The sequence below is a fragment of the Pelodiscus sinensis genome, chromosome 6 (genome assembly GCF_052426305.1).
Source record: "Pelodiscus sinensis isolate ZL-2025 chromosome 6, ASM5242630v1, whole genome shotgun sequence".
Classification (NCBI taxonomy): domain Eukaryota; kingdom Metazoa; phylum Chordata; order Testudines; family Trionychidae; genus Pelodiscus; species Pelodiscus sinensis.
Genome location: NC_143057.1, coordinates 88,045,350 through 88,066,463, shown reverse-complemented (window position 1 = coordinate 88,066,463; position 21,114 = coordinate 88,045,350). Strand labels below are relative to the sequence as shown.

The 21,114-nt window shown below is 42.0% G+C and overlaps 1 protein-coding gene across 2 annotated transcripts in view; it reads left to right on the top strand.

Moving 5' to 3' along the window:
- The window catches only part of ARSB (arylsulfatase B), a 101,902-nt gene that overhangs the window by 47,013 nt on the left and 33,775 nt on the right, over positions 1–21,114 (top strand). For both annotated transcript variants that reach the window (XM_014571538.4, XM_075932330.2), the window contains one exon: positions 10,037–10,280. In XM_014571538.4, the coding sequence (XP_014427024.3) occupies positions 10,037–10,280 (244 nt within the window). The remainder of the gene's footprint in view (positions 1–10,036; positions 10,281–21,114) is intronic.

Here is a 21,114-nt window from a genome sequence, read left to right as displayed (position 1 = left end):
CAGAGCCTCAGAAGAGTTCATCTGTCCCTACCCACGGAAAGCTCAGGGCTTCCACCCACAGCAGGGTGAGCTGGCAGTTGCGCTTCAGCCCCACAGCAAGTCTCCAAGCCTCGGTGCCCACCCCCTATAGGTCTGGAGTGCAAACGCTGGCTGGCCTCACTGCCAGGAGAAGCCCTGAGCCTCAATGCCCCCTTCCCCTGGACTGCAGCATGAGTGGAGCCCCAGCACCCTGTGAGTGAGGTGATCAGGTGAGTGTCTTTTTCCCCTAGACTGATTTTTCTGTCGGTCATTGACTTCTTGCCAAAAAAGGTTACCCACTCCTAATCTAGATAGTGCTTTTGGTCCTGCCATGAGTGAAGGGGACTGAACTTAATGATCTCTTGAGGTTCCTTCCAGTTCTATTCATTCTGTAATCCTATGACTTGGTCCCACATGGCATTTTGATTAAAAAGTTAGAATAATATAACATTAACAGGGCACACAGTACATGGATTTAAAAACTGGTTGAACATAAGAACAAGAACATAAACATACTGTTAGTTGTCAAAAAGCAAATGTTTATCAGTGACCTGGAAGAAAACATACAATCATCACTAGTAAAGCTTAGAGACATTCCAAAAATTGGGAGAGTGCTAAATGATGAAGACGACAGGTCACTGAGATGAAAGGACATGAATCAGTTGTTAAACAGGATAAAAGCAAACAATATGCATGTTAATAGCCTGAATGTAAATGTATACTGCTAAGAACAAAGACTGTAGGTCAGGGTTGGACAATAATTTTTGATGGGGGGGGGGGGGACGGGACTCCAAGAATTTGGTAAGTGGTCAAGGGCTGCAATCTTCCATGAAATTAATGGAGGAGGAGTGGGGTCTGGGATGGAGGTTGGGTGCAGAACAGAGGTTGTCTCCCTTTGTAATTGGATTTTGAAATTCTTTGCAGAAGGATGGCTACTTTTAAATACATTATTGAATGTCCAGGAAGGTTAAAATGTTCCCCTGCAGATTTAGGAGTGTTACCGTTCCTGATATCTGATTTGTGTTCATTTTATCATTTGGCAAATATACATTGCAGAGGAGCGCTGGCACTTGATGATATATATCATGTTAGTGGATGTGGAGATGGATGAGCCCCCTGATGGTGTGGCTTATGTAGCTATATGTAATGGTGTTGCTTGTGTAGCTATATGGAATGATATCTGGATATTCAGTAATAGATTTGAAAGTAGCCATCCTTCTACAAAAGAATTTCAAAACCCCATCACAGAAGGAGGCAGTTGAACTCAAAATCATTTGCACATTCAATACTATCAGTTTAGGATTGAATAAGGATCTTAACTGGTTAACACATTACAAAGGCAGTTTCCCCTCTCTAGATATCCACATTTCCACATCAGCTGCTGTGAATGAGTCACTTCTGACTTGATTAGCCTTATTTACACATGTACCCTCTTTCTTTTGCTCTTGAATATATACCCATGCTTCTGTAAACTCCAGTTCATCTGATAAAGTGGGTTTTACCTATGAAAGCTTATAGCCTAATAAATCTGTTAGTCTCTTAAGGGCCACAGGACTCCTCATTGTTTTTGCAGATACAGACTAACATGACTACTTCCCCTCTGAGACAGTCAAAAGGGTCAGAGAAAGCAAAAGAGAAAAGTGCTTTCTAAACACGTAAGCTTGAGACTTTACTACAGCTCAATCCAGATAAGAATTAAGCAATATAGACCTAACACCAGCTATATTGAATTTACTGCTTATTTTATTTGTAATCTGGTTTATCATAATCTCTGCTTTTAAAAATCCAGCATATAATTAGTCCCATTTCAGGCTTAGGTAAAATGTGTTGAAGTCAAATGGAATATATCTTTGATGTGAAAAATTCTGACCTTTTCTGAGAGGCAGTTTGGGAGGGAAACCCATTATCTCTATCCTAAAGCATTTGAGGCAAACCCCTAAGAAGTGCTATCCCATCATCAAGTATGATTACTTGGGGAATAAGGAAAGCCAGTGGATTCTGATGAGTAGCAGGGTTAGTGGCCTGAAGGTCACACTGTGTCATTATACTCCACTTTAATATGTCTTTTGTAAGGAAAAAATATAAAATCTGCTACGGGCTTCTCAAAAATCTTGCTTATTCTGGACTTTAGTTCTTTTACAATCCCACTGTTCTTCAGAGATACACAATGATCAAACTGTTTATTAGCTAGATATGTCTCACCCACTGTTACATATGTTGCAGCAGCCAGAATTTTTAGTGTCTGGCAGCTCTTCAGACAAGATTTTGATGGAAACAGACCTGCCTGTCCAGTTTTATTCATTGATTTCTCTGAGAAGCCTAGAAAAACTATTTACAAATTACAGATTCAATTAAATGTTTCTTTTGATAGAGACAAAGTCTCATGAGAATATAAATTAGTATGCATATTAATCATATGAACAGTTGCTTGGCAGGAGAAAATTAGTTGGGTTTCCTTATTAAAGGGATATTCAATGTTTATAATTGTACACTAGAACAATACAAAAACAGTGTAATATTTTAAACTTTTTTCCTGATCCTTGAACAACACACACACACACCCCAACATAAACTTTCCAGATAAAGAATCCTAAGGTCATGTTACTCGCCTCCCTTTTCCTAGTATTTCCTGCAAAGGCAGTGGTATGGGAGGAGAATAAAAACAAAAACTTGTGCCCAGTATCTATTGGGAGGAAGTTAGGATGTGGCTATATGAATTCTTTGCCTACCCTATTAATTCCACAAAAGATTATTCATATCAATGAGATACCCATGGGCTTTGGGGTAAGAGGAAAAACTAGAGCAATGTAGCAAGGACCAAGTTGTTCTTCATATGATCATTTCTCTGGAAATACTGAAAGGTTTCCCAGAGATTATGTTACTTTCAAGATTTATTTATACCGGCTCCCATCTAGGTATTCTTGTCAGGTGCTTTTCAGGATTTGAAATCTGTGAGGGAGATGGGACAGCCATGCTGACTTGGATGGTGTGGTCTCTGGAGGTAACGAGAGGAGTCTGGGCTTCTAGTCATACCCCAGAATCTTCAGCAAAACCTTTTGGATTTTGAGTATCTGCGGGTTATCATTACAGTTATAATTCCAGCTGGCTCCCCGGGTGGCAAACTCTGTCCCTGCTCTCTCATCTCATGCTCTGGCAAACTTGCTTTCATCAAGTCTATGGAAATTTCAGTTTAACTTTGGCCACTTCTGCAGGCTTTGTATAGTATGTCATGTTCTGGACCCTTTCGTCTCATCCTGACAACCTTTAATTTTGTAATCTGGGCATGCAGATTAAAGGTAACAGAAGCATATGCCCTGCCTTCCCTATACTTTTCCTTTTGAGGTAATATTCAAATTATTCAGTACTGAAAATTTCAGTATTCTGCTTCCTCAGTACAATTGAGGAGAGAAGAATAGAGCTGTGAGAAGATTTTCAATGCTAGCACATCTGGTGTTTTTCTAAGTGTTTGCAAAATAAATAGATTTTTTACAGTGACTTTTTCATTGGAGAGGTAGGTAGTTTTTGGAGGGAAGACTTGCTTTTGCTGCAGTAATGGGTGATATTCACTCTAGATCAAATTTCCAAATCCTTGTAAAAATATTCTAAAGAAGAGAATATGTGAATGGTTTCTAAAGCAAAAATTGGTTAGTCTCCTGCAGCTGTAGTCAGGCTGATCACAGGAACATGTCAGTATGTCATTATCCTGTGGTTATATGTATACTGATGAGCCACAATAAAATTGTTTACATCAACCTTGATGACGTAACTTTATATATCGATGTGTTCTGTTCTTTGAGATTATCTAGCATCTATATTTTTATAGAAATGTAGGGCTTTTTTAAAAAAAGGTGTAACTTTCATGCCCAGAGACTCTACATTTGTAAAATCTGGGATGTCTTCCACCAGATTCCTGGCCCTCAGAAATGAATCCAGTTGCTTCCTTAGGAGCTACTTTTAGCTCTTTTGTAGTTGCCTGGTTATCAGTGATCTAACTACAGGTCAAAACTCTCTTAATTGTGATTCTCCGGTCTGGCAACATCCATGGTCTGGCATGGATGTTGTATGACCAAAGAGTCCCAGTGGAGGGCCAGTGGCAAGGATCCCTGTGGAGCTGGCAAGACAGTGGGCTGCCCACAGCGAGCCCACTATCAGCATGCGGCAGGAGGGCTGCCCAGCGGGGCTGGGAGCTACGGTAGCTCAGTGGGGCAAGGAGCCCCAGTTCACAGCTGCCCAGCAGTTCCTGGAGCCCCAGCACAGCACACACGTCTGCCCTGTGGGTCCAAGATACCCCGTGCTGCGCATGGCTGCCTTGCAGGTCCCAGAGCCTGGGCACCTATGGCTACCCAGGATTGGCAGGGCAGTGGGGCCAGTAGGAGGTGAGGAACCAGGAAGGAGGCCAGTGGGCCAGGCGGGAAAGCCAGCAGCAGAGGTCCAGAAATGACCTCTCCAGTCCAGCAAAATCCCTCATCCAGGACTGGTCAGGTTCTGAGGGTTCCAGACCAGGGAGGTCCAACCTGTAGTGTGGATTCACTTTTTTGTTGAAATGTTTCATGGCATGTTTTTCCAATAACTTATGCTTAGGAAAGACTAATAGCTGCAGCTTAAGGGGGCTACTTTGTCTCCTCTCCACCCCCCCACACTTCCCCCACACACACTAAAACTATAACAGCTGTGGACCCCACTTCCTTTTCTTGCACCTCACTAAGTAGTCTTGATTTCTATTATGTTTTTCGCTCTTATTTCACTAGGATCCTAGTAGCATAACAAAATCACTAGTTGGTATGGACTGCCGCAGTAATCCACATCTATGGCACATAATGCCTAGCACACAGCAGTGCACTCTCTTAAAAGCACTCAGAAAGCTAAGGCTTAGTAACTTTTGGTTTTGCTGTCTACTCTGTATCCATCTTCAGTTGGGTTTGTTTTTGTTTTTTAGTGACGTTAAGCAGATATTGCTGCTTCCAGTTCCATTATGGTGCTGCCCTGCTAATGCTGGGTCAGCAGGGCTACTTCTCCTTTTTATCTGATTGAAAACTTGACTAGTGTTGACTAGTGTGTGGGTCAAAGTGTTTATCTAAGTCTGTGTTTTGTATAATGCCCTGGCTTTGCATCACTAACACTTAAGGCTAAAAACAGTAAAAAGTTGCCTTGAAACGTTCAAGCACTGAGTGTGTGATTAATTTGGATCGTACATTATGATCATCACCCTAATCACACTCTTCCTTTTGATAACTTGGATATTTTAGTAGTATTCATATAAATGTAAGGTATTTACCACAAATGCTCATGCTTTATGATGTTTGAGAAATTTCACTAATAAAGCTATTTTATAAAAAATTTCAGTTGCTCACACTCACACCCCACACATATTTTGGCAGTTCTCTACTCTTTGGGGTTTCCATAACTACAGTCATTATTTCCAATAGTAACTTTGTTTGCTAACAAATAATTTCTGTTTCCTATAACTGGCACTAAAGGTAAGTCCTACATTTTAAGTAAGATTTAACTATTTTTTAAGTCTCTCTACACCAAAATGTAGTAAACATAGATGGACTTAGGTCCATTTGGACTTCATCCTCCACATGGTCCCCAAAATGAAGAATTTCGTCAGTGTTTTGATGCAGAAACATAAATATGACAGTTTCAGGTCTGGCTTCAGGCCCACTTCATCTGTCCCTCCATCATCTGTATTAATGAGAAGCAGAGACGTGCTGACTTAGGGTGTGTCTATACTACAGGGTTTTTCGAAAAAGTGGCCTTTTTAAAAAAAAAAAAAACTTCCCCTGCGTCTAGACTGCTGCCGCATTCTTTTGAAAATAAACCGAAAGAACGCAGCAGATTTTTTGACAGTGGAAAAACCTCGTTTTACGAGGAATAATGCCTTTATCAAAAGTGCTCTTCCGAAGAAAGGCGCTATGTAATGCAAACTGTGCTTTTTTGAAAGAGAGCATCCAGATTGCCTTGCTTTTTCGAAGTTACTGGTTGTAGTCTAAACGCTCTTTTTCAAAAGAGGCTTGCAGTCTAGACGTAGCCTTAGTAAAGAAATCAGTGTGATTGTTAAATGGTAACCAAACATGATCTGTGTTGAGAATGTAAAAGCTGGAGGCAGATAGATGCCTGAGTGAGTGTGTAAAACTACTGCACTATCCTCCTATCAAGAGAGGTGTTTCAAGTTCTGTCTAAAGGAAACTGAAATATTACAGGTCCTTTTTCTAGGATAACTGAGCATGTGGGGAAGAATAAAATTTATATATATATATATATATATATATATATATATATATATATATATATATATAACTTGAATATGAAAAAAAAAAAATCAAGCATGTGCCTATCATAATAGGCTTCTGATCTCACCACAGAGGGAAGAGAATGAGTTTGGGAACTCTTTCAGCTCGACAAAACTAGAGAGCTCCAACTGATATCTAATAGAATATCATGGTATAAGCAGAGCCAACAGCTACTGCAGGCCCCAGGGCAAGGTAAAGGGGGGGGGCTGGCTCTGCACCTCCAGAAGGGTTGGGGCTGAGGGCAGAAGGGGCAGGGCCAACCGCGCTCAGCCCAGACTGTGGCATGGCCCCCCCAAGAGCCTCAAGAGCCACATGGAGTGGTGCTCTGGTGCTCCTATGGCAATTTAAAGGGTCCCAGAGCTCCTGGCCACCACCACTGTAGTAGCGGTGACAGCCAGGAGCTCCAGGCTGGGGGGCAAATGCCTCCTCCCATCACTCCACCCTCCATTGGCAGGCCTGCATGGTATAATTGGAGTGGTGAAAATACTGGGGAGGAGGGGGGGGGGAGGGGGAAGGATACACACTTTTAAATAAGACTTTTCCCTCTGAGATGCTTAATTTATTTTAATGACACTTCTGTGCATCAGTACATGTGTCAGCCACTCATCTGTTTTACCTCCTAGCCTTTCCCTTCTTGAATGTCACTTTATAAGCTCTTTGGGGGCAAGGAAGAAAACTCATGTTACACTATTATTTAAAAAAACAACAAATAAGCTATTATTTTAGTAATTTTTGTGTTTATGTTGACATAAGTCTGGCTGGCAATATTCTGAAATCTTAACAGGTTATACATTAGACATGGTGTAATGAAACAGACATAACATTAAGATCCTGAACAAATTTCCTGATTGGTCTGAGGAAAATATTATTTAAAGATGAGAGATTTGGCTAAGTCTCATGAAATATACAACTTTTTCCCCCTCACTAGTCTATAATAAGATACAGTGATCTATCAGAATTGTTATATATATATATATATAAAATTGCTGTTGTTTTTCAAAACAAAGTAAACATGCAAGCTAGTAATAAGCAGATATAAAATGCACATATTTTTGTGTTACAAGCAGCAGGTTTAAAATACCTTGTGTTTGATTCTCTACTATATCTCAGCTCTTCTCAGATATAATGGAGAGAGATCTTGCAGGGAATGGGTGACTTCCTGAACTCCCCGCCTTCCCCTCCCCCCCACCTGGTTATCTAGCCCTACTACAAAATAAAGCTACAAGAGGGCTCTGCTCTGCTTTGCCCCCTCTCTGTACTACTCATGGTCTGCCTTTCCCTTGCAATGCCCCTAACATGCCCTCTGCATCTGCGGTCACCAAAAATGGAAGGAGCAGCTGGGTCAAGATGTGGCAGATGATTTCCTCTGCCAATAACAGTTCTGCAGGCACAATTTCTAGCTGCAGACTTTAAAACTAGAGGTGCAAGTTAGTCAGTACAGTCTAGTACACCATATTGACGGGTTATTTTTAGCCAGTATGGCATACCAGAAAGCCTGCTTTTTGGCCATCCCCAGCCCTTCCACTGGCTGCTGCATCTCTATACAGGGCAAGGGAGGTAGGGCTGGGAGCTGCTGGCATTCTGCTTCTCTCAACAGAGAAGGGAGCAGAACTCCCAGCCCTGCCCCTCTCCCCTGTACACAGACCCACAGCTCTGTGGAGTGGGTTGTGGTAGAGGGGCATTGGGGAAAGTAGAACTTTCAGCAGCTCTTCCAACTGCTGTACTATCTCTAGCTCTTCCTCCTCCCAGCTAAGGTGGCATGGGGAAGGGAGGTGAAGAGGGTCTCGAGCTGGGGATAGGGCAGAATCACATGGGGAGGTCACACACTCCCCCTCCCCACTTGGTGGGCCCTCTCTCTCCCACACCAGTTTACTTGAACCACTGTTTAGAACACTCAAGAATCTAGTCTACTTGAAATCACAAGTTACCACAAGGTGATAAGTGGAGTTACATGCATGTATTGTGTGGAGAACTTTAATTCCATAAAAGCTAAAATCTTGTCTGCTTTATGTGGATGTGAAGGCCAAAGCTTTCAGCGAGGTGCCCATAATCCATATTCAAGCACTTAAATAAGTGCTGAACATCCAGCACCTCCTTTTTTAAAATCAGAGGGCCACAGAATATGGTTACCAGGTGTCCAGTATTGAACCGGACTGCCCGGTATTTGGGCCTTCCGTCTGGTTTAAAAAAAAAATAATAATAATAATAAAAATCAGAAAATACCAGACGTGTCCAGTATTTTCTGTTTTTCCTGGCTTGGGCATCTGCTGGAACACACACAGCTCAGGCTGGCTGAGGTGGGGAGTATGGAGTGTCTCAGGCAGACTTCAAAATTGCTGCCTTAAAAAGGGCAATCCCTGCTGTGCTCTTAAAAGGGTAAACTGGGTGTGGGGTTTTTTTGTTTAACAACTTTTCCCCTGGAATACCAGCACCTTTTTTATTACACTGGTCCCAGGAATTAGAGGGAATGCGACTGTTTTTTGGCCCCGATCATTTTTTTTTTTTTTTTTTTTTTTTTTTTTTGCTGCGCAAGAGAATTTCTGTGTGTGTGTGTGTTTTTGTGGGGGAGGGGGGACAAGGAGGAGGAAAGTGTTCGGTATTTTTTGTTAAGTCATCTGGCAACCTACCACAGAATGCTTTGCATTTTTGAGAAATTGGGCCATTTCTTTAAGTAATTAAATATAGATTTGTGGGCCTAACTTAGGCCACCTATTTTGATAAATCCTGGCAAGGATCCTTTTTGTAAAAATATGCATACTAGTTTCCTGCATGGCTGTCACTCTCCAAAAGACAAATGGTTCCTTTTCAAAAATGTTTTATTTATCAGTCTCTGAAGCACCCTAGAATGAAAAGTGCAATAGAAATGTATATTACTATTTTTAAAGTTTATTTAATTTATTGCAGGATAGATGGAAGTAGTCGATAAAGGCTAATATTGCTATTTGCTAATAAGTTGTGTGATCTCGCACAACTTAAGTTCCTTTATCCCTTAGCAAAGAAAATCCCCCTTCTTGCTCAGAGTAAACTAATTATGTGTCTACAGCAGGAATTTACACTGATTCCGAGTTAAATAAGAATGAGATCATTTGGCTTCATTGCGAGGACAGTAAAAAGCTGTCTTCTCTGATTATCAGACGCAGCACCTTCTTGTTTCCTTGCTCCCACAATTGTTAACATTTGTGGTTTTTAATTAAAACAGATAATGTGTTAAAAACTAAAGCAGGCAACAGATTAAAAGGCTTGTGCAGAAAAATACAGTTTTGCTTTGTGTATATTTAAAACTTTTAAAAATAGTTCTGATTCATCCAACACATATGCCCTGAAAACAGTATAAAGACAATGACATAAGTACATTTTCTTGTAGGTCAAGTTTAGTTATATAAAGTTGTACATTTACTAATAATGGAAACTCATCAGTTACTCTTATAAATGCTGGGATGCTTTCTTGCACCTCAAAGTAATATTCACTCTTTTTGCTCTCTTGCTGCAATTTATCTTGTTCACATTTAAATATAGAACGTTACCTTTAAGATTGTGACAGTTTTGGCTAATATTTGTAATTACTTTAAAGATGCAAAGCATCAGATAAATATGATGTATTATTGTATGTAATTGATGCTATTAGAGTTTAACATTATACAACAGTTGTGATATCATTCCTGTGTTATGTAAATTTATTTAAAATGAACACATGAAATCATTTCTTTTGCTTACCTGTATTTCAGATAATGGAGGACAGACTTTGGGCGGTGGAAATAACTGGCCTCTGAGAGGAAGAAAGTGGACACTCTGGGAAGGAGGAGTGCGTGGAGTAGGATTTGTTGCAAGTCCTTTACTGAAACAAAAGGGAGTAGAAAGTCATGAACTGATCCACATCTCTGACTGGCTACCAACTCTAGTAAAACTTGTTGGGGGATCTGTAAACAGCACTAAACCTCTGGATGGCTTTGATGTGTGGAAAACTATCAGGTAATGTGCATTTCTAATAACCGAGTCAGAATCTTGCTAAGATAAGACTTATCAGCAAGAGCAGCAGACTTGAAATTGGGAGAAACAGGGGCATACATTTGATCCTAAATAAGATGAGAAAAAGTAGTTTGCTAATTAAAATGAGAGGTTTAAATCCACACAAGATTTTCCTCCAGGAGAGAACAGGAATAAGGAAAGCACCATAAATGAAAGATGCCAGTAATGTTACTTAATACATCTCTGGAAAGTGTGCACAGATACCATGACAACAGATGTATCATGATAACCTGAATCGAAGGGAAAAATAATAGATTAGGCATGCATTTTTAACAATGAGGGTGGTTAACAAGCAGAACAAGCTATCAAGAGAAATGATGGATTCTCCATCCACTGGTGTCTTCAAATCAAGACTGGATGCCTTTCTGGGCATTACACTTAAGTCATAGATAAGGTACTGGTCTCAACACATGGGTAACTGTGTGAAATTTAATGGCCTGTGATATACAGGAGATCAAATAGGATAATAGAATTGTCCCTTCTGCCTTTTAGCTATATGGATATAGAATTATCTCTTGTTAAATATTTATTCAGTCCTTTATTATTCCAAAGATAAACTTCAGGAAATTGTATCCTACCACATGTATGGAACCCTCAGAATCAGAGTTTCTGCATGGTACTTTTTTTTTTTTTTGCAAGAGTAACAGTTTTTCTGGTGACCTTGATTTAAATTCTTTCATTTCCTCCCTCTACACTGTCATGAAGCATGCTATGTGCTAGCTAACTGGCTGAATTCCATTCCCTCCCTTCTAAGAAGTGGCTGTATTTTAGTGATAATTTAATATAGTTTTGAGTCATTTAAGAATAATATACTAGTTATATCAGAGACTGGACCTTTTAATTCCTACATATCACACATTAAATCTTCAATATTTTGTATATTAAAGTTGTTATATATAATGCTTAAACTTTTTGGTTCAACTAGTAACAAAAAATATAAAATAGAAGCTATATAAATGTCTCCAACAAACTGAGATTGTTAAAACAAAAGTTGAGTTCCTTTTCTCTGCAATACGTTACCATTCTGCAACTTTAGTACCTTCCATCACCAGGATACAACACAGACAGCTAACATACATTGAAACATAGAATCATAGAATACTAGGACTGGAAGGGACCTCGAGAGGTCATAGAGTCCAGTCCCCTGCCCCCATGACAGGATCAAATACTGTCTAGACCATCCCTGATAGACATTTATCTAACCTACTCTTAAATATCTCCAGAGATGGGAATTCCACAACCTCCCTGGGCAATTTATTCCAGTGTTTGACTACCTTAACAGTTAGGAACATTTTCCTAATGTCCAACCTAAACCTCCCTTGCTGCAGTTTAAGCCCATGTTAGTTTGCACCTTTGTAGTGCTTTTCAGTCATTTTAAGCTAACATTCTAGAGCTAACATGACTGATAAATGCATCCCTTTTGCCCATCAAGACAATGTTCTTGAGCTGGATTTGATATTGATATCGGCACTTGGGGCATACTAGTTCATTTTCAATAATCTAAAACTAATGCAACTGATTGTTCTATTTGATGTAGGTTCTTAAACTGTACTCATCTGCATGGTATCTGAGAGTGTTCCAGTAGCATTAAGCAATGTGACTGCTATCTGTCGCACATGATTCTCTGAGAGGAAAAATTGTGTGTAGGGCAGGGTTTTGTTCTTTGATGCAGTTTTGTTTAAAAATTAAACCCTGCTTTGTATATGTCAGATGGCCAGATAAAAAAAAATAATAATAATAAATTACCTTGCACTTGGAGCAGAAGATACAAAGGTGTGTCATGGTCTTTGGCAAACTCACAGAAACTAGTCTCAGATTGGCCCCTTATAATTTCTGAAGAAGTCAGAGCTTAACTTTAACCTTATGGTTGAAGGTTTCTCTGAGTCAAAGGGTTCCACTGTCTACCATTGTTTTGATTCTGGAGCTTTAGGGAATATATTAGATATGCTGGCCCAAAGCCATTAAGGACTTTGAAGATAAGGCCCAGGCCCTTGCAACTGATTAGATATTCTGTGGGAAACCAGTATAAAAAAAATGCAGGACCAGGTCGGATGTGATCAAAGTGACCTGTGTTGATGAGGAGATGAGGAGAAAGTGCGTTAATGCAAATGCTGTAGTGTGAGAGCTCAGCATCGACCAGGAATCCAGGAGCATTCCTCAGCTACGGACTGAATGTTTTAGCTGTGTGTGCGCTCGCATCTTCAACTGAAGAAGACTGCACTCTGGTTGTAGACTCCTGAAACTACTTTCTTCTGCCCATCAGTACAAGTGCTACTAGTGCTTCTCCCTTGCTTGGGTTCAGCTTCAGTCAGTTGTTCCTCTTCCCTAAGTTGATCTTGTCCAGATTTTGGGTTATCATGGTAGTATGGTCACATGTTGTGAAAGGTTGGTAGAGCTGTAGGTCATTTGCATATTGCTGCCATTTGAACTCCCATCACCATACCAATTTACCTGGTGGCTTCCTGGACCTAAAGAGATCTGGTATGATCCCAGGTTACTTTGATTTTGCCAAGTTGGAGACCTCATTCCCAAGTAACATGACTCTTCATAGAAGAAATTAACATAGTTTCTGTGAATTGTTAGACTGCCCAGTGGGTGATCCACAATAGAAATGTTTAATTTCACATTTTCCTCAATGAATAGATCACATTTCAGGATTATAGCTCAAAATAACAGTTGAATGTTGGATATTGGACAAAACAAGACTTTACTGACATCTAGTAGAACAGTGGTTTTCAAACTATTGGTCACAACTAGATCGTGGAGTATCAAGCACTGGGTCTCATTACTGCGGAATGATCAGGTGATTAAGAAAGGTACCTGCCTGTCCTAGCACCACAGACTGCGCTGTGCCCCAGAAGCAGCTGGCAACAGGCCTGACTCCTAGGTGAGGAGGAGAAGAGCACACAGGACTCTTGCATTGTCTGGGAACCTGCTGCTGACTGCTTCTGGGATGCAGCACAATCTGCGGTGCCAGGAGAGGCAGGAAGCCTGCCTTAGCACCCCCACTGCACCACTGACCGGGAGCTGCTCAAGGTAAGCCCCTCCTGCCCCAGCCATGACCTCTCCCCCCAAGCTGGAGCTCCCTCCTACAGCCCAAAGGTCTCATCCTCAGCCCCACCCTGAAACCCACACTCTAGTCAAAATATGTTAGGTCATGGGCATTGACAATTTTCTTCAACTGCGTCATGAGAAGAAAAGTTTGAAAGCCACTATAATAGAAAGTTCAAATCTGTTGATTTTTAGTGCTTACTAGCCTATAATGGATGAAAAAAAATTAGCAATTTAAGAAGGTCATTTGTAAAATGAGACTCAGTGCTGGTCAGTTGCTGTGCTACAGGTTAGAGCATGACAATACATTAGTATGTTTGAATATGAGCGTATCTTCCGTAATAGCAGTTAATAAAAAAATAAATTTTCTTAATCTGTAAACTTTGTTTACAGCTGCTTGTGACACAGGAAAGAAAAGAATTTAAAATTACATTCTTAAATAAGAATGGTTATGTATGAACCCACAGACTAAATATTTCTCGGGAAGAGATTTTCACAGTTCGTTGAACTGTAATACTTCACTTAAAACATCATTTTCTTCAGCTTTAATCTGTATGTCATAATATTTTTTTTAAATATACGGAAGTGTGAGGAAATATGATCCAGGGAAATATAATATGTAGCAAGACATTTAAAACAAAAAACACAAACATCCTTAGTGACATTAGGTCATTAACAAAAACAAGAAAGAAAATTTACTCTGGAAAAACCTTGGACTTTTTCCCAAGGCTACTTTTTGCCTGCTTTAAACAAAACACTGTTCTGCTAAAATTCATAAACAAATATGTATTCAAATTCACCAGACAATAATAACCTTTCACTCAGTTTTAAAAATATCCCTTGGTTTAAAATGCAGGGTCATCCATACAATATTCTCTCATAACTCAGTTAGCCCTCTGAAACTTATAAATTAGCACAGAATCCTTTGGTTTTTTTACAGAAATACCTCATCCTTTTAAGCGTGCATGTGTGTGTCCAAGAGAGAATGTAATTTAATAGAACATTGTACCTTAAACTGTATCCTAAAGCCCAGAGAATTCTAAGCTTTATTTATAGTTTTAAAAACTTACAAAATAACTAGAAAATATTGAAATACAAAGATAAGGTATTTCAGACAATCATAAATGAACCTTCATATCCTTGAAAAAGCGGTGAGGAGTCCTGTGGCACCTTATAGACTAACTGAAGTGTTGGAGCATAAGCTTTCGTGGGCAAAGACCCGCTTCATCAGATGCATATCCTTGCTATCTTGTGCACTCAATTAGGGTGCATCTATCTTGGCAGCAGCACTATTTCAGGATACTTCTAGTATCTTGAAATAGCGTTTTCCGCTTCTTGACAGCGCACCCATTATTTTGAAATAGCTTTTTAAATAACAGGGATGCTGTTCTGACATTCCAGTAAACCTTGTTCCATGAGGATTAAGGAATATTTTGGAATAGCGTGCTATTTCGAAATATGGTGCTGTGTAGACAGTGCCAAATTTCGAAACACACGTGATATAAGCTATGCAATTTGTGTAGCTCAAATTGCATTGCTTACTTCAAAGTACAGGTGCAGAGTAGATGCTAAGGCAACATCTGTACTGCAGTGCTATTTCAGGATACCAGAAGTATCCCGAAATAGCTATTCCTCATCTTTTGAGCGCACCGTTATTTCTAACTATAACGGGCTCGCTCTTCTGATGTCCCTGTAAACTTCAATCCACAAGGAGTAAGGATGCTTCGGAATAGTGATTTATTTCAAAATAAGTGCTGTGTAGATAGTGACAATTTTCAAAATAAACTATTTTCATATTTCAAAATAAGATATGCAATTTGAGCTACACAATTTGTGTATCTTATTTTGACCTATGGTGCAGTGTAGATGGATCTTAAGGGTGTGTCTAAATTACATGGTTCCATCAACAGAGCCATGTAGATTAGGCGGATTGGCAAAGGGAAAATGAAGCCGCGATTTAAATAACCACGGCTTCATTTAAATGGCTGCTGTGCTCTGCCGACCAGCTTCTGATCAGCTGTTTGTCGGAAGATCAGGGCAGTCGGGATGCGCCGCGGTCGACAAGGAAACCTTTGTAGACTGGCGCAGGTAAACCTGGTTTCATGAGGCATACCTGCGCCAGTCAACAAAGGCTTCCTTGTCGACCGTGGCGCATCCAGACTGCCCCGATCTGCCGACAAACAGCTGATCAGAAGCTGGTCAGCAGAGCGCGGCAGCCATTTAAATTTAAATGAAGTCGCGGTTATTTAAATCGCAGCTTCATTTCCCTCTGCTGATCAGCCTAATCTACATGGCTCCGTCGACAGAGCCATGTAGTTTAGACACACCCCAATGTCCCTGACAAAAACTACAGAGTCCTGGGTGGGCCAGATTGTGCAATCACTCCAGCTGGGGATAGCCTGTTAACTAAGAATTTGAGACCCCTGTAAGCCATATAGGAACGGAGTCCTGTAGCTGGGAATGGTGACCACTAACCTTTCTAGAAGTTTTAAGCCCTATACAAGTGGAGTTTAGGAGCCACAATAGGCAACCATCTCCTTGGCAGGTGTCTGCCTGCTTCCTCCAGGAAGATGCTTTTGCCCTTTCTTTCCTCATGCTGTATAATTTCCTCCTGCTTCTGCAGCTAGTCACATTCCAAAAAAAGGTCTTAAGTGTTGCTGGCTTTCTGCTACTGTGTAAGTAATGATCATTGGTAATGCATACTCTCACTTGGTTAAATTTACAAGTATTTAAATAATACCAAAGGTTATTTAATGATTTCATAATCAATTAATAGTGTGGTAGAATTTAAATTAGGGGCCCTTGGCACCTATAATTTTTTGAAGCCAGTGTGTATCTGGATTCCAGAAGAGGGTGCACATTTACACCATGCGTTGGAGCCAGAACTGTTCACAGTAATAATAGTTGATGTGCATTGACAGAGTGGCACATCTAAGACTTCAAACTGCGTAGCTTATTTTGGCTTTAGCCCTGCTGTGTAGACGTGTCCTTAGTGAGTTAAGAATCCAAAAGGTTCCAAGTCTACCTATGTGGCGGTAAGAGGGAATTGGAATGACACCACTCCAGTTCCGTCTTACCATCACATTGGCAGACTTGGAACCCCTTGGTATTCTTAACTCACTAAGGGCACGTCTACACAGCAGGGCTAAAGCCAAAATAAGCTACGCAACTTGAGCTATGTCAACCGTGTAGCTTAAGTTGAAATAGCTTATTTCAGCTTTTGGCACTGTTTAACAGCAGGAAGTCTGAGAGAGCACTCTTCCTCCAGCTTCCCTTACTGCTCGTAAAATGAGGGTTACAGGAGTCAGAGTAAGAAGCCATACAGCTCAATATTATGTCGAAATAACTGCTTATAGTGTAGACGTGGGCTGTGCCTACACTGGCATGATTTTGCACACATACTTTTAACAGAAAAGTTTTTCCATTAAAAGTATTTGCGCAAGAGAGCATCTATACTGGCATGTGCCTTTGTACAAAAGATTTTGTGCAAAAGCATCCGTGCCAGCGTAGATGCTCTCTTACACAAGAAAGCTCTGATGGCCATTTTAGCCATCGGGCTTTCTTGCGCAAGAAATTAACGTTGCTGTCTACACTGGCCCTCTTGCGCAAGTATTCTTGCGCAAGAGGGCTTATCCCTGAGTGGGAGCGTCACAGTATTTGCGCAAGAACCACTGATTTTGTACATTACAGTGTCAGTGTTCTTGTGCAAATACTTGCGGCCAGTGTAGACAGGTGGCAAGATTTTGCTGCCAATGTAGACACAGCCCCGGACTATGTTATTTCAGAATAATGTTAGTTATTCTGATCATTTTAGTTGCCCTCCCCTATCCTACCTCCTTTTCCCAGACAAGCGAGCGGGTAACCCCTGAGAACTGTCTGTCCGGGGTGGGGGTCGGGTCCCTTTAAGCACAGCCCTCGGCTAGCTTGAGACAGCAGCTCCACGCTCCAAGTCCTAATCTGATGCCCTGCCGGCACTGCTTCCAGCCATCCTTAACCTCGGTTCAGGGTCCACTCAATGTGGACATGCTAGTTCAAATTAGCAAAACGCTAATTTGAACTAGTTTTTAGGTCTAGATGCACTAGTTCGAATTAGCTTAATTCGAATTAGTTAATTCGAACTAAGTTAGTTTGAATTAGTGCTGTAGTTCAGACATACCCTATAAGATTAGTGTACCAACACTGGCAAGGCCAGGAGGTAGCTATAAGGATAACATGGATAGTAGAAAGAAGAAGGGAGCAAGAGGACACTGCAAGGAGCCAGCTGTCCCGGATGGGAAACTCCAGGTAGTGCCTGTAGGCTGCCATGACCATGAAGAACTTCGTGAAGACATTGAGGGCAGTGCTGATGCTGAAGGGAAAGACACACAAATCGGTAATGGGAACTCCCCATCTTCAACTAGAGGAATTTGCGATGAGCCAGGTGGATGTCTATGTGAGGGTATGTGTCTTTCATACTGAAAGCCACAAACCAAGTGCCATGAGGGGGCGGGAGACGGACGGACAATAAGGAGGTGACTGACTATTCTGAAGCAAAACTTGTGTTCTGGAAGTCTGAGTGGTAGTCATGTTACTGTGTAACTTTGAAAACAACAAGGAGTCCTGTGGCACCTTAGGGTAGGTCTACACTTGTACCCTAGTTCGAACTAGGGATGCAAATGCAGGCATTCGAAATAGTCAATGAAACAGGGATTTAAATATCCTGTGCTTCATCAGCATGATCTCGCTGGCGTGTTACTCCGAATGCCAGCTGTTTCAAAAGTGAAAGTGTGCGCCGGGATGTGTTAGTTCGAACCAAACCCCTTGGTACAAACTAACATTACTCCTCAAAAAATATTTAAAACCCTGCTTCATTGACTAACAAATATATAAGATCATGAGCTTTCGTGGGCAAAACTCAGTGAGTGGAGATCCAAATGGGATGAAGAAAACACCTTTGGGGGGGGGGAGGGGCGACAAGAACAAGGGGGAATAAAAACCATGACCATGACCATGGTTGTGATGTGGCATAGGTTCTATGGCATCCTTTTGGAGGGCAGCAGTCACTTCCTCTCAGAGGATATGGTTCTGGGAAAGGTCTGGAGTGAGGCCATTGGGGATGACAATGAGAAGGGAAGGAGAATTTGATAAGGTTGCCCTGATGGAGGATGCCCAGCACCAAAAAGTTGGAGATAATTCTGCTTTGAATGTGGATGAAAAAGGCAGGATGACCCCAAAGCCGTTTCATTGTATGGCTTGAGGAATGGTAGAAGGTTCACAGGTCTTGAGAAAAGGGTCACTTAGAAGATGACAGGAGGTGGAAACATCAGAAGAAATATGTTGAAGTTGCTGGATGTGGGGGAAGTGAGGTTGATCAGGTGGCTGTTGAAGGATAAGTGGCAAAAGGGAGAGAATAGAAGGACACGAGTTGCTGTCAGTGGGTTAGGGCCAAAGTCTAAATGCCTAGTGGGTGGCATGGGAGCTCTTAAGCGAGAGGAGAGACTCATCTGTCTTGTCACTAAATAGCTTATGATTGTCAGAGGGTGGATCCACAAATGTTGTCTGGACCTCCTTAAGGAAATCGCTAAGCTGGAGTCAAGAGTCATGATGGAACATCACTCTGAATGCCGAAGAGCATGACACAGAGTTGAGAGCATCAACATCAGCTACCTTGTCCAGCAGCTTTGCCCTCATCCAACAGATGCTGCAAATCACATTGCTTTACCAGAAGCAAAGAGTCCTGAAAGTCCACCAGCTTGAAACAGAACAGGAGATCATACTTTGCAAGGATTGCCAGCTACCAGGCTATGAGGAATTATAGACCTACAGACAAGTATCTCAAGGTCCAGGAATTCCAACTTCTGAGAGTATGGTCAGGAAGGGTGGATTTAAAGTGCTGCTGATGGGTATGTTCAGTGGCCACATGGACTAGAAGGGAGTTGGGCAGAGGGTGGGTAAAGAGAAAGTCCATACCCATAGAAAGCACAAATTAGGGACATTCCACCCACTTCAACTTAGAGGCACAGAAGGCTGGCTATAAGATGGCTTTGTGGATGAGCACAGCGGTACAGAAAGGCCCCAAAGACTTGAGAATGTCAAGGATTTGGCCTGGGAGTCCTGAACATCCTCAAGTAGAAAATTAAGCTCAGCAGCCATGTGACAACACAAGCTCTGGTACTGAGCATGGTTGTCAGCTAGACACAGCAGGAGGATCCAGAGGCTCCTCATGGAAGGTGGTGGAATAGGTAAGAGACGGGCAGTGATGCAATCACGGTAAGGGTCCCAAGTAGGCCAGTTGGGCCAGGCATAGGGATTGCCAGGCATCAGTGGTGCCCAAAGATAGCAAAACCATGGGACTAGTGCCAAGAGTTTGGGCTGTAGGACTAGACAGGAGAGAAAGTTATGTCCAGGTCAGAGTATCACTTAGATTCTGAAGAAGGATCCAGATTCTGAAGAAGGATCCAGTAGAAGTGGGTTCATTGGTGCCAGCACAACCATTGGTACAAGATGAGGTTCGAGAGGATGGCCAATAAGTAGAAGGGGCTCATACATCACCAGAGTCAGTGAAGGATGGGGAACAAGGGTCTTATCCCCTGAATAGGGGAGTCTAGGAAGAGGTGGTGGTCCGGAGCACAGGTCGCAGGTGAGAGGCAGTGTAAGGCAGCATGAACTCCGCCAACAGTGTCAGTGGAGCTAAGCATCCTGGAACGTGCGTGACCGGCTGGAGGGTCTTGTCAGTATTGACAGCAGTGAGGGAGATGGCCCAGGTGCCAGAGCAGAAGACTAGACTGGTGGCATACAACAGGTTTGAGGTGATGCTCCACACAAGCACTCTTAGAAGCAGGAACATCCCCAGCTATGCACAACTTCTCATCTGACCTAACATGGTTGAGGGAGGTAATGCTGGAACAGGGGTTTGGAACAGGTCCCATATGAAGAGAGGCTAAAGACTGGGACTTTTCAGCTTAGAAAAGAGGAGACTGAGGGGGGATATGATAGAGGTCTATAAAAGCACAAGTGGTGTGGAGAGGGTGCATAAAGAAAAGTTTCTCAACCAGATTATATACCTTCCATTCTTGTACTTAAGCCACATGCCTCCCCTGTGGAGTATGCATTCCACTCCCTCGATGTCTGTAGAGTGTTAGCCTTTTATCTACACTCCACCTACAACTTCCAAGCATCTCCCCGGCTCTTCAGTGCCATCGCAGAGCACTGTTTCTTCTCAACACTGCTCCAAGTGGATCTCCCATTGCTTCCATCCAACATTAGTCACAGCCCACTCCACACAGGTGGTTTTTCTTGTGGCTGCTCCTTGGCAAGAGATATGACAGGCAGCTACTGGATCCTCCTTCCATACCTTTTCCACTCACTATGCCATAACTGTCCCCTCCCCCCCATGGTGATGCATGCAGCAAATTGGTCTCACTGTCCTACAGACTTGGTCTTCTCAAGAGCTCTCACATTAGCCTCCATACTGAGAGCTGCTTGCTGAGGTTGCCTCAGTGGTCTGAGGTTGCCGTAGTCAGGGAGTCTGCCTAAGTGGCCCTCTGGGCTGCTGGCCAGAAGCTGCCTAGTTAAGTGCCTTCCAGTCAGAGCTGCCTCTGACACCCCACCCTGTCCCAAGCCCCAACTCCCTGCCTAAGGTCACCACCTTCTAATGCCCCAGGTTCCCACCCAAACCCTCTGCACCCCTCCATTTCTCAGGTCACAGCTCCTTCTGAGACACTGCACCCCCTCTTACACTCCTACC